At 42.6% G+C, this 14,818-nt stretch overlaps 1 protein-coding gene across 1 annotated transcript in view; it reads right to left on the reverse strand.

Annotated features, from left to right (window-relative positions):
• Positions 1-715: 715 nt before the first annotated feature.
• Positions 716-14,818, reverse strand: part of ide (insulin-degrading enzyme) — a gene marked incomplete at its 5' end in the record, with an annotated part of 20,912 nt that continues 6,809 nt past the window's right edge. Inside the window, 10 exon segments of the mRNA XM_035663154.1 lie at positions 716-1,800; positions 3,099-3,166; positions 3,310-3,382; positions 5,374-5,435; positions 6,968-7,240; positions 7,703-7,870; positions 9,891-10,002; positions 11,516-11,607; positions 12,606-12,726; positions 12,943-13,053. Coding sequence (XP_035519047.1) covers positions 1,705-1,800; positions 3,099-3,166; positions 3,310-3,382; positions 5,374-5,435; positions 6,968-7,240; positions 7,703-7,870; positions 9,891-10,002; positions 11,516-11,607; positions 12,606-12,726; positions 12,943-13,053 — 1,176 coding nt within the window.

A 14,818-nucleotide genomic window follows, 5' to 3' on the forward strand; every position in this document is an offset into this window, starting at 1 on the left:
GGGGGGGGGGGGGGATAAATCATAGCTGATTTGTTTGGGGCTCTTTGAACAGAGTGGCTGGCAGCTCCACCTGCAGCGGGTTGTCACAGCAAAGCTGGTTAGCACCTGAGAGAGCAGGTCACGCTTGCACGGCACTGACATCACTATCCACCTCACAGTCCCCCCCCGACCCCCCACCGCGGTTTAGGCTGGAGCTCGGGATCAGTGTGGATCCAGCTGCTGGGGCCACATCAGGCTGCCTCCCTGTCCACATCATTAGGTTTATTGCTTAGTGAGAGAAGTGCATATATTCTGAAATAAATCCAGACTGGAGCTTTTCTTCAACCCCCCCCTTTAGACAACTTGAAATGTTTCTTTTTCAGAGAGAGAAAAAAAAAAAAAAGGCTAGCTGCTTTTTATTTGTATTTTTTTGACATCTATGCTTGCTGTAAGAGCCAGTGCACAGTCCAGCAATTTCGAGGGGTTAGATCCTCCAGGATTCTGCCCTGGGATCAGACCAGGAGCAGCTCAGTGCAGCCAGACACAAAGTAACTGATGCCCCCCCCCGGAAAGGCACAAGCTGCAGAAAGTCTCTGCAAGTCTCAGACACAGAGCGTAAGATTAATGACGACATGGGAAATATAAACTCTGTTTGTCTCTACAGACGTTGGTTCCTCAGTTTTACAAAAGTAACTCGCAGACCAAAAAGGATTTGTGAACAAAGTACTGATGTAGATGACAGACTGATAAAAGTGTTTTTATTTTTAATCAACCACTACTAAAATTGAATGTAAAAAAACAGCATGGAGGTTCCCCTGAGATGTCTGAATTACATACTACTGTAAAATGTCATAAAAAAAAATGAAAATAAAAACAATTTTCATGGGCATGGTTCTCTGTGATTAGCAATTTCAAACAGCTCCTCAAAGGGTCCCAACATTTTACCAGTTTACAAGCAAAAGACATTTCAGAACCTGCGAGGATTAAAACCACGAGTGCAGATATTCTTCAGAAACGCATGAATTTGAATAAAATATTCCATTGGACCGAGTGCGTTTTGTGATAACGTTTTCAGGAGCGTTGTTGGTGCCTCCGAGAGTTACATGGCAAACATACCAGTCCAACAAATTAAAAGGAGGAAGAAGAAGACCTTGGTGGAGCTACCGTCTTTAACCTCTGCAGCTCCGAGTTCTTCCCAATAAACCAGCTATCCATTCTCAAAGCAGCATTCTCTGAATTATTCAAATAAAACGCCTCCTACTGTGAAGCTTCTGCAGTATACTTAAACTCATCTTAAAAGGGATCTGGCCCTTGTCTTTTTTTTTTGTATTTCTTTACGTTGTTTCTACTTCCTCTACAACAGCCACAGGACTGTGATGCGTGAGTGCTGCGTCTCCCTTCAGAGACTTTAATACCATGAGGTGAGTCTGGTGCGACCTCTAATCGTCATCACAGCTACGTCGACAACCACGGCTAACTTTTTGTGATTCAAATACACGCATTTGTTTCCAAGCATCTCTTCTAGTGGCTCCAGCCTGCCACACGTGCACACACACACACACGCATTCACATGCACCCGCGCAAACACACACGCACGCTAACGCAGGCTCGGACAGATGAAAGTCTTCCTGGCAGGGTGGGTGGGGGTCCCTCGCGGTCGCCCTCCAACCCCCCCCCCATCCTGGCGGGCCCCCATGCTGCTGCGTGTCCACCTGCTGGCCTCGCTCACAGTTTGGCCGCCATGAAGTTGATGTGAGGCTTGACCAGGGGGAAGAGCGGCAGGCTCCTCTTGAACTCCGTCATGTCCTGAACCAACGTGGGCTGCAACATAAAGACACAGTCAGAGATCCCCACTGATCGCACGGCGCGGCCCCCGTCTGCTCCCTGGAGGACAAAGCCTCCTTAAAGTGCATCTGGCGCAACATTGTTTCCATGGCAACTAGTTAAGGTAACCTGCAGTTAGTACTTTAACTGAGAAGAGCTTATAATGCTCGTGTATCAACGGCCGCTGCAAAATGTTCCTTCAGCATCAACAGATTCTTCTCAAAGGGGGAAATTTAACTTCAGCAAAATGTGAAAACAACGATTACTGCACAATTCAGCCTCACTAACAGTCACACTTTATCAGGAGGCCGAGCATCGACTTTAACTCCTTTTTTAACGATGAGGTGTCTCAGGTGCGTTCTGGCGGCGAACAGATCGCTGGCCGTCTGTTCCACTCTGCGTCTGCTGCGAACAGCTAGACTGTTAACCCTGGTTAACATAGATTATTTCTAGCACATCTGGTTGTTTTAATCATTTTCCAAATGCGTTTCTATGACTGAAAAACTAAAGTCTCCAAATTTCCAGCTTTTCCAGGATGTGTGGGAATCCTGAAGGACACCAGTCCCCGTCTGAGACAGTGTCCCGTTTGCCTACCTCAGCAGTTTAAAAAAGGACCAAAACCGTCTCAACACTGTCCGACTTCTCCATCCCGTCTGTGGTACTCAAAAAAAGGTCGAAAATGTAAGACTCGGCTATTTTCCTAAAACAGCTTCTCACTGTAGATTTTAACCAATAGGGCGGAAATAGTGCAGCATCTGTTGGGGACTATTTTCAGCTGCGGATTAATACACATTTGGTTCTTGGTTCTATTTCTTGCAGCATATGTGGGAGCGACTCAAAATAAACTACAGTGTGTGGGTTCACTGTATCCAGTGCAGCAGAGCGGCTCACTGATGTGTTTAATAGTTTCTGGACCATAATGGAGCTCACACCCATCACACCACACACCCACCACCACACACACCCAAGACCAGACACACACACACCTTAGTAAGTAAATCATTGTTTTTTTCCTTTAACATTAGATATGAAAAATAGAGAATATCACTACACACACAGACTGTCTGTAAGCCACATCCACCCACTAAATTGTGGTACTGAAACATATATTTATATATTTTTTAACTTAGTATTCTGGCCAGAGGAAAGACATTTTGCCTCTTGCTTTCTGTATAAAACTTTACTGTTGAATAAAACAAATGTGCTGCATGAAGTTTAGTTGAAAGTTTGAAATAACATGAATGTGTGTCAGCAGCTGGGAGGGCAGAAGCATTAACACAGAAGACGGTGATTACCTGTGGCAGGGAAGGAGCTGGGGCCAGGTTGACATCGTTCTGAGCGGGGAACTCTCCAACTATCGGACCTGGTACACACACACACACAGCACACCCCACCACACACAGACACGACACAACACACACAGACACACAGTGAGGTACAGGTCAATCTGACAGCTGAGTGTCTAAATGAAATTGTGAAACCGACGTATGAATACAAGATACTCACAGGAGTCCATCTCTCTGGACAGGACGTGCACGGACACCTTGTGTCTCTTCGGGGCTTCGACTGTCAGCCGATCCTGCAGAGACAGAGACAGACAGGTGGGGTGATGCTCGCAGGGTGGCGGGGAACATCGCTACAAACAGCATCACTACTATAACCAAATAGCTGGAGCTTCATTCATTATTCAAATGCCCACATTGGGGGGGGGACACACATACGTAACCCTAAAATAGTAACTGGAGAGACTCATCGCTGTGTTAGGAAGTCTTTGGGGAAGAGTGTTGCTGCCACAGACGAAGAGACTCAGTGTGACCTGGACGGCCGTGTGTTTGTCACAGTGAGTCTGGGATGAGTTGTGACAGCCCTGTGGAGATTTAGCTACACAGTCGGGCCTCATCACCGTCTCTGGGAGGAGGATTATATTAGACTGAAGATTTGGCTCGTCTGCAGTCAGACGACTCGGGTGACCGACAAATGAAAAGAAAAAGAAAAAAAATGAAGAAAGAAAAAGAAAATGCTCCTGCGATTGCAGCTGATATGACATTAGAAATGCATTAGGTTTATTCTGCATGGGGCCTGTAATGGTTTCTGCTGGGCTGAGATAATGCCAATTCTTTCAGCGGCTATGTGTCTTTGGCCCTTTATCCCCGTTGAAACAGGCTGGCTGGCTGTCATTACGGCAGCTGATATGCTGTGAGCGTCCTGTGTCAGTGTCACCTCCACAGCTATGAATAGAAGCAGGAGGAGATGAGAGGGCAGACTGACACACACACACACACCACACACACAAGCACCACACACAGCACCACACAGACACACACACACAGACACACACACTAGGTGGTGTGCTCACAATCAAAAATGTGATTATCATGCAGTCTTTTGACATTTAATTACAAATTAAGGACTTTTTTGTTGCCATTATTTTTTAATTAACTGGAATTCTTAATTAAACTCTCCAATTATCTGAAGATTAAATTATACTGGAATCGTTGCCTGAACAGTAATGTAGAGATTATTTTTAAATTCCATCCATCCAATTGTTGCCCATGCATGGAGCGGCCTCAGTAGGCCTCAAGGCGCTTATGTAACTTTGTTGAGTTGTAATGGAACTGGAGCTCTTCAAACCTCAGCTTTTTAAGCCGACTTGGGTCCGTAAACAGTCGTTCAGCAGCTGGAACAGTTACTGAAATGGACCTTATGTCTGGATGGTGTTCTCACGAGTCGTTTAAATTCAACAATGAACTCTGAACCTCAAATGATAAAACGTTCAGAGCTTTGGTAGGAAATCAATATATTCAATAAGTAATCACACAGAAAGAACAATGTCTAGTTGGTCTGTGTGACCGACACTCAATAAATCAATTCTTGTCGGCTCATAAGATGATCTGTATGTTCAGTTTTAATCAGTGTCTTTTTCCCAAAGCCATCAGGTGTTAACAATAAAATGCTATTTCTTATGTTTCATTTGAGAATTGGGAATATAACATTCATAAGTAGACAGTTCAAACGAGTATTTAACAATGATTTGTAGACCTCTGAAATGTTTCATGACTCTTGCATGTCATAAAATATTGGGTAATTGTTGTAATTTATGTTGCCGCCTCGTAATGACACCTCTGCTGTCAATGCAGCTCTAGCCACAGTACCACAATTAAAGTCAAATGAGCATCGTAATTTAAGGCTGTTCAAATAAAACAGCTGGGGGAGAAAATGCACCCAGGGAGCCATTTTAGAAATACCATGTTGTAATTTCCATATTAAATGATGAGCTCTTTGTTGATCGTTACAACATGTGAGGTTTAGAAAATCTGACCTCTTTATTTAAAAAGAAAACCATTAAACTCCCCTCTTCCTGTGAACGGACTTTAAGTAAAAATGAAATGTAATATAAATAATCATAATGACTGTTTTAATGTAAAATTACCAACAGGTGCCTTAAAAGGTTAAATGGTTTGAAACCCGAGTGTCAGTTTGAGCTCAGGCCTGCGGCTGAGTGACACTGCTGACTGTCTGTCAAATGTAATCAAGAGAAGAAACCTCGTGTGACAAAGCTGCACGACTTACTCTGTAGAACTGCATTACGTTTTCTTTTGTCAGCGTCTTCAGATAGGCCACTTCAATGTTATCTGCAACACAACAGGGAAAGGTGTTAACATGAATATCACTGACCTGAGAAGAGCATTTAAACTACTGCAGACCATCATCTAACTTTTCTCAAATGGGGGTACACTGGAGCACTGCAGCGGGTGTGATTGTTTTAAAATGTTAATTTTAAATTATCAATCATTCATAAAACCGAAAATAATTATACTATAATGATTGAGTTCAATGTTGATAAGCTCAATAAACCACATTTTATAGTCAATATTTCCATTTCCAATGCAATCTGAACTGTCAGACATAAATAGAGATAATGGATTCCTGGTTGAAACGTAGCAGCAATACAGCTGTGAGTATATAAAATACCGTCAGTATCAGCAAGAATGTTTCAAAGGTCCAGTGTGTAACATTTATAAGGCTCTATCTATAAGTCGTGTGCATTCTTCGAGGGTGAAGCAGGGAAGTTGCAATCTGTAAATCCTACACACTGGACCTTTAATGGGATTCACACAACGAGCTGCGGCGTTAATACATCAGACACTGCAGTGCAGCGTTGTATCGTACATTATATAGGCATTATTTCTACCAAAACGGTTCTGTGGCCGTCTGTGGAGTGAAAAAAGAACCACTGGTCCAACCTACAACGCTTTCTATCGCTTACCTCTGCACACAGCCAGCAGTTTCAGTTCATGTCAAAAAACTTTAAAGTTCCTTAACAGTAGTGATCCATCATAGTGAAAGTTGGTCAAAGTTATGACTGCTGCATAATAATGCAAGTGAAAGCACTGGGTGTTTAAAAAAAAGTGTCATTGTGTCAAAGTGCGGGTGGAGGGCTCTGATATATGAGCTATCAAGTGTCATTTTTTCTTCTTGTTTGTCACCACTAGGAATACTTCTCCCCACTGCCATGCATAAAAACTGAATCTAACCAACTGAATAAGCATCATTCTGCACAGAATGTAAAAAACGATTACTGAATCGAGAAAAGGCAAACAATTAACCAACAGCAGCTCTGTCTCGCAGTTAGCCCACTGAGCAGATTGTAAGCGCTGACTAATGGCGTGTGTGTTGTATGTTTTTCTGTGCCCTTGGCGTTGAGCGCGTTAGCTGCCCTCGCCACCCCCCACCCCCATCTCCTCTAACACTGCTAGTATCAGTAATCACCACCACTCCCTTGGCAGCCTTTCAGTGTTGCCATCACTCAGGGCTTTAGGCAGATTACCAGTGAATCAAGCCCATTACAATCCATTATGGCACTCAGGAGAGTGCTGCAACAGAGAGGTGTGCTACGGCTGCAGATTATTTCAGGCTTTAATCGATCCCAATTTGTGCAGCACTAAGCAACATCCTGCTCACCTCTGGGACTGACCAAAATATTGATAACCCTCAAGAACTCATACTTGACTTCCCGTGCAACACAAGCGGTTTATAATAGCTGGTAGATCAGAAAGAGTTTTTAAATATATTTCAATATTCTTAAAAAGGTGCATTTGGCCTGAGTGCTTAGACATAATTAAGAGTTAGCAGTGAGGTGAAGAGGACTGCTGGGAGGCCTCACCTCTGTCAAAATTATACTGCTGAGAGATGATCTCTCCCCAGTACTTGGCACACTCAGCAGACAGCTTCTTCGGCTTGTCCAGGCGGCGGATGGCCAGGGCCTGGATGTGTTTCTGGAAGGCTTCCTCGCTCATCTCCTCCACGGCCTTCTCCATGGTGCAGAGGAAAGCTTCCACCCGGCTCTCCAGGTAGTGGGGGGCCTTCTCCGATTGGATGATGAAGCGCAAGCCTTGCACTCCGTTAGCCCGCCGGGGCCCACTGAACACGATGTAGCCTGGGGGGTGGAGAGGGTGAGATAGGTAAGACCTCAGCACGAAAGGACAGACAGGGTACCTGAGCATGTGCAGAAAAACGTCTAAAAGGAGGGTTTGCTTTAAAAGATTAACATCACAATTATACATATGCCTTTTGAGTGGTTTCAAACCATTTTATTCTGATTACTGTCTCCGTCTGGAACTATTATTACTGCACTACGTCCAAGGAAATGTGGCTCAGAGACTCACTCCATTTATTCCACAAGTTATTAAACATCATCATGGTTGACAGCACTTTAGAAACTTCACTTACAGTTTCTGGTCTTTATAGGAGCAGTTTCCAATTACTACATGCAGATTAAAAGGACAAAACAGAGCAGCTGCCACACGTCTGTCTTGGCTTTACAGTATATTGAAAAGAGTGTTGGAAAATGCTCCACAAGATATGTTCTACATCATTTGTTTGTGTTTCGTGGGCTCACCCAGCTGTTCTTTGGTTCTCAGTGTGTTGAAGCAGGGCTCAGAGATGATCTGACAGAAGAGCTCCAGCAGCATGTTGTCGTGGGTGGTCTGCATGTCTGTCTGATAGTAGATCTCAATGCCACAATTGTTGTGCACCTCGTTCCTCTGCTGGTAAACATACCAGCCACCTGAGAGGAACAGAAGAATATTTGTTTAGTTTCTTTCAGAACTGTAATCATCACAAAGTAAACACACTCACTTGGAAATGCATTACTGGAAAGAAAGGCAGTGCTCCTGAGCGGGGCCTGAAAAAGAAATCGAAGCGAGGCAGTAACCACTGAAGGAGCGTGTGTGTGTGTGTGTGTGTGTGTTTCTCTCTCCCTCCCATCTCGTCGTACTGGCTCCGGAGTAGTTTTTTTTTTTTTAACATAAAACAGATTATGGAACAGGTAATGGAAGAGTAAGATTAAATAAGTATTAAAATTTCTTTCTGTTATGTGTGTGCAGATTTAATTGAGACGATAAAGCCTGTAAATGTTCAACTAATTGTGTCAAACATGACTGTGCTGTGCTGAGATATGCTGAGAACTACACTCAACATGTAAAGCAGTGACCGAGCTGAAGTAGAATCCTTTCATTAACCCAAAATCCACATCGATCCATGGACTCCAGCCTATCTGTACACCTCTACTCCAAATAATATTTGTATATGTATGCATAATCAGTGCTTTCAAAAACATAAAATCAAAGCTGCCTAAAGTAACGGCTGCAAAAAACCTGATGCTTGAAGTGTAGATCAGTGTAATACAGTAAAACTGTACAGTTCAGACAGAGGACACAGAGGACAGTGGAGACATTCAACTGAATGCCAACATCATCCTTTTTTTGCTGAGTGGTTCCAATTTGGTCTCCTCTTGCCTTTCATCTGCGCTTTAAATTTTCTTTTGAGCAGAACATGGAGAGAAGCCATCCACTGTCGCATACAGCTTCCTTTTACGCTCAGCTTCAGTTTGTTTGAGGACATTGTGATCAAGCTCACTTTGAATGGAGGACGAGTTGAGGCTGGGTATTGCAGGTACCTTTATGCACATGCTGACGGAGCACTTTGGCTCCGCGCTTGGGGAGTGCGTCCACAGTCCTCAACATCTCCCCTCACGTTCTTCTCAACATGTCAAAAGTTTTACTCAAGTTTACTTAGAAAACATAAAAGCTTTGGGCGGATAAACTCTTTGATTAATGAAAGCAGTAACGTGAAATGTGGACATTTCAGGGCTGTGTGTCATTGTGCATTTTGTTTCCACAGCATGTTATACATCACGCTGTCAGTGTTTGCAAAAGCTAGCTGTCAGTCAACTCAAAACAACGGTGACACTATAAACACTGCATCCTAAAAACTGCACAACTTACCACTTTAAATGACAGATTCATCATTTTTGGCCAGTATTTCATTAGCATTCCTCTGCTAAAGCAACAGAAAACATCAATAATTTAGTTGTAGACTGAGTTGTTTTCTAGTCTTTGTATTAACAAGCCTGTCAATCAATCTAATAGCAAAACCATGGGAGACACTTAGGCCATGTTTCTGACTGCATTTTGATCACGTGGTCCCTTAAACAAAGATTAATGTGTAACTGGACAGATTTATGTGAACTATCTGCTCTAAAGCTTTCAGCTACAAGAGTAATACCATGTTTCTTGGACAGACTGTCAGCCAGTCATTCATTTCATAAGCCAACTGTGTGTTTACATCCTTTACGTCCTTCTCCAGTGCTCCTGCTCTGTGTCTGACTGGCAGTCTGGAGCAGAGCCTGGAAAATCCCTTGGTGAGACACAGGATGTCTCCAGGTGGGCCTGCACAGCTCTGGTTTTCCTCTCCACATCGCTTGACTTTCCTAATGTAATCAGAAAGGCAGCACAGGTGCCTTGCTTGGCGTTTGTGCATTCATCTTTGCGCTGAGAGGGGGACGGCGTGTACGTATTTCTGCCCAATGACGTCCATTTCCACTCAGTGACCATTGTGTTCCTCCGAGGCAAATGAGGGATACTGAAATTTAATGATGTCTTTACAAACGCAAACACGGCGTCACTGATGACGAGGGAGAGAGCGCTGGGCAAAGACTCTTTCGCATGGTCGTCGTGGAGACAGGCATGACTGGCAGATGATGATTAAGAGTGCATAACCGGTGTGTGTGGGCGTATGAGACCTACCGTCTGGAACCTGCACCTCTCTGTAGCGAATCAGTTGGCTCGGGAGGAGGGGCTTTGTGTGAGCGTGCTCAATGAGTGTGTCCTCCACCATTTGCATCATGCCAAGAGCAGACTAGATGCCAGACAGGGAGGGAAAACAATAGATTTTAGTCCACAAAAACAGCACTTTTAAAGGAGAATTCTACTCTCAGAAAGCATTATGCACCGTTTAGCTCTGATGTTTAGCCCCCTCTTTTAAGGATTCGCAATTTACCTTTCTGTTACGCACACTTTCCCTTAACCTGGCTCCAATTTCAGTTAGTGATTTTCTACGTACGTTCCCCAGAATTGCTTCTGACGTTCCCCAGCAGGCTGCATTAAGCTGTGGGTTCTACGTGAGCAGAATTAAGTTATCGTGACAATGGACCTTTTCCACCCTCATTTTGGATCACTAGAACTGATGGTAGACATTGGTAATGCGTCGCTCTCTCCACCTTCTCCACATTATTTTCAGAATAATATCCAGTTAGCTTTTCCATTAAACATTTTCTCTCTTTGTTAACTTGTCATATAGTAAGTTTTAGCATTATTTGCAAAAGTTGTGAGATGCTAGACTTATACAGAGATAATAATAATAATAATCTTATTGTAACAATGTACTGCTTACTCTGGATAATCCATAACCCTGTCACTTCCAGTATTTGTTTTGTGTTTGTTTGTTGTTGTTGTTTTTTTTAGGGTTACCCTGAGCAGAGCAGTCTCAGTAGTAGATAGATCACACAACCTATTTTGTTTTGTTTTTTGTCAATTAGATTAATGAGCCTTTAAATTTACTGAAGGGTTAAAAAACAACATATTGACTATTAGGCCAACAAAGCCGTTTGTAGACTTATCAGTGTAACAGCTATAGGCATACAGAATACCTCTGCAAAGTGTTAAAGCAGCTAACTTTATCTAACTTTAACTTTAACTAACTTTAACCAACAAGGGATTTGGAGGCTTCCGGGTGAGACTGGAACACTGATGTGATCAAACTCAAACTCAACGTACTTTCTAGAAAAGTAGAGGTTGTGAAATAAAGTTCTCTTATTCAAATGTATGGGGAGAGGTTCATGTTTTAAGGCGATGGGTTCCTGCCCTCTAATTGCTTTGATAACATTAATAAGTACAAATTTCTCATTAAAACATGATTCCTTATCCATCAAGGCTTCTCCGCCAAACTACTTGGTCAGTTCTAGCTCTGGCCTTACAGCAGCAGGCCTCCACTGTGGCTCGATGATGACGATACGGATCATTGCTCCCACTGGTGAGTCTAATTCTCTCTCCCCCAGACTGTGACGCTGTCATCATTACAAGGTGTAACGCGAGGGCTGTGACAGCTGAGACCTCACATAAAAGTGCGACCCGATCGCAGGATCTTATAAGAGGTTATTTGACAACAATCCTCTGTGATATTGTTGCAGGGTCAGATAAAAGGCTGGAGGTGACTCCCATGTTGTTTGAGAATAAAAGGTGTGTTCAATATTCACTGAGAAATACACATTATTTTACAAAACTTAGAGCCTGCATTATTTCCAAATCCATCAAGGCAGAGAGCTAACAAATTTCAAATTCCCTCAGCTTGCAGTAATAACACAGTGACAAACCTCCTTGGTGATGTTGCCATGGAGAAGGGTTTCAATATGTAACCGTGACAATAGCTGAGGTATGAAGGCCTTGAGGCGTGGGAGTGTTACATCTGGAATACAGATCACAGACAACAGCAATCAATCAAAGAGCAATTTCTGCTGCCATAAAGACTGAATCAGTAAAAAAAAAAAAAAACAGAAACTGCTCTTTCATCGTACAGTATTCCTGGCACGAACAACATAATAGTGGTCACACATTAGACAATCATGCAGGCCTGGTAAAACACACACTTTCACACATTCAGTTACACATGCACAAAATGAAGTCTGTCCTAATGCGGGCAGGCCGATCTGAATTCAGGCAACGTCTGACCCAGATTCAAGGATGAGCTACTACAGGGACACACACACACACAATTCATCTAAATTATTGTTTGTCCACAGCGACACACACACACACACGAGACAGAAAGTGTGTCGCAGACCCCAGACAGGGGACGGCAGGAGGGTAAGGACACTGATAAGGGAACAAGCCGTGGTAATTGGAGGCCCTGGTGACTGGGCTACAGGCTTTGACCCTGCAGGTTAATTGAGTCTCGTGTGAATCCGAGGATAGTCTGTGTAAGCTCCGTGGTAAAAATATAACAATCTGCCCTTCAGGTTCCAGACTGCCACTGCGGAGAGGAAAGACTGCAGCTAGGGAGGCATCTGCTGGAGAACAGCTTTAGCATTCTAATGAGGATTTAAGGAGGAAAACGGAAGAGAAGAAAAGACCTAAAGTGAGCGGAGAGAAAGAGTAGCCCTCTGTTGACTGTGAGCCAAACACCGTGAAACTCTAAGCCAGGAACTCAAGCCTATGAACAGATAAAGGGTGCAATTTCTTACATTTGCTACAACTACCAAGTTATTCAGTCTCATACAACTTAGCTACACAGCCGAAGCTTCACTTGCTCAGTACTAGCCTGAAGAAGGGCTCGGCTATGCATTTATTCTGTGTTTCTGTGAACTGTGTTCGGCCCACAGTACAAAAGGGGCTAATAAGCACAAGGGCTGGGACTCTGGGACAGAAGTAAAGAGAGAAAGAGAGAGATTAAGAGCAGCCTCTCACCATCCAGAGCCTCTCTGAGCTCATCTTTGGTCCAAGCAACCTCGGTCATTAGTAGACGGAGGTAGTACATGGCGTGCTGGTGAGGCTGCTCGGCTCTGAAGTTATTCAAAGACCTCATGTACTGCAGGGAGAAAGAGAAGGCAGTCAGTTCAACATCAACATTTGGACTGTTAGTTGAAGTATTTCTGACCTTGAAAACAAAAACCGTTACTTTACTGCTATTGAGTTGTGACGTCAGGTATAATAAAAGTTAGCTGTTCCATAAATTGCTGAAGGTTATTTGTTCGAATGATCGCGGCTCATCGTAACGTTGTACCGAGTTGCAGTCAGAGCTTACCGCTTCTTTGATGATGTCAAAGCGCTTCTCGTCTATCTCAAAGGTGGCCATCTTCTCAATGATCTTCTTCAGCAAGATGTGCTGTTTGTCACTGTAACCTTTAACGGAAAGCTGCGATAGACAGTGATAGAGGACAGGCGGTACATTATCAATAAACATAAAGGTGAGGTGAGCCTGGCATGATGAGTGGTCTCCATAAAATGTTTTGCAGATCATACTGTAGTTTTACTTGTTGATTCAAAAGGTTTTGACCCATTTATTTATAATGTTTGACGAAGTACTGTAATTACTGGCTGACCGAATGATTGTCAAGAAAAGTGCATCACTCCCCCGCTTAAGATGAGTCACCATCACAGAGTACGTAACAGCACATCTATATTTGCCTAAAAATGTTCCTATTAACTCAAACTAAAAATGAGGAATATATATTGACCACAAGGGTAAAGAAAAAAAAAAAAAAAAGGCTGATGTATATTAGGAAGAATCACTTAATTTTCACTTTAGTCTCTCTCAAGAAGTCAGAAGAACAGACCTAAGTAGTTGATATGAGGTTTTTCTATGTAAATTAGTGTTTTAAAAATGGAAAAGAACAGCCAGGGTTATTTTAAGCCTCCACTTTGCAATGTCATCCACACCTTATGGCCCTTCATGATTCAGCAAAACCTCGAGCTATATGGCTGCGCTCTCAGACTCATCCCATTCCTCCCCACTCCCTGTTGCTAGGTCCCTGCGGTGACACCTGTTAAAAGTAATCTCTCCCAACATCATTAACCTTGACAAGCACCAGGCCAGCCACACCAATACTGCTGACTCAGATCAATTACATACAGCCCATCACAACTACACAGTTTGTGTGTTGAACTGCTGCCTCTAAGGACATGCCACAATGATGAATTCACTGGTGAGAGGTAGCTAATGAATGCAGGTTAGTGGGTCACATGACAAAGGGTTCAGAGCGTTAGTGCAGAAGTTAGAAAGCTTAAAAGAAAACAAAACACCACCACCGCAAACCAGTTATGTTAATTTGCTGAGCAACATTAAATCCCCAAGACACGTACTCAGTTGAGAAAACTGCTGTATTCCTAAATTCTGGAAGCGGAAGATGTGCCTGATAGAGTCACTCCTTACTAAGTCCATCAAACAAATCCACTTCCAATGTCCTCTGTGCACTTGCATCAGCAGAAATGTGACTTTAAATGACAGAATCTGCATCATTTGGATTTATTCTTTAAGTCTTTACGTCAGAGGCACCTTTTCTTATACTAGCTGTATGACAGGGACACAACAGAAGCAAGAGAATAGCAGCCAAAAGACCACAATATAATTAGACAGAGTAGGTAAATAGTGCCATGCAGTCTCCTCTCATGCACTGTCTGAATACATTACTCTGAATACATTTTGGAAGTGAATTTGTAATATCAGTCACTCGTGTCCTTGGCTGAAGCAGCCAGGGTTCAGTGCTCATATAAAGTCTGCAAAAAAAGTTTTCAATTTGTCAGTTTTATTGCCACTGGGCAAATGAAAAGCAGTTATATTAATTTTTTTTTTTTTATTAATCTTAATTTAAGGTGTCATGGCAATAAAAATTTTTTTTAAAAAACTGCTGTGCTCTGATGAAATCTAATGAACAGATTCTCTCAAACATAATTCCTCGAGGTTAATCTTTTAATAATAAATAGAAGAAAATGCCTACATGGTAGGAGAAAGATATTTTCAGAGGACTGTATGCAGCTCTCCTACATTTGGGTGATTTAATAATAATAATAATAATAATAATAATAATAATAATAATAATAAAATAAAATAAAATAAAATAAAATAAAATAAAATAAAAAATAGAAATAAAATATAATATATTTTAAAATATGAATTCACT

The sequence above is a fragment of the Morone saxatilis genome, unplaced genomic scaffold (genome assembly GCF_004916995.1).
Source record: "Morone saxatilis isolate NCDOM2014 unplaced genomic scaffold, NCSU_SB_2.0 Contig19, whole genome shotgun sequence".
NCBI classification, from domain to species: domain Eukaryota; kingdom Metazoa; phylum Chordata; class Actinopteri; family Moronidae; genus Morone; species Morone saxatilis.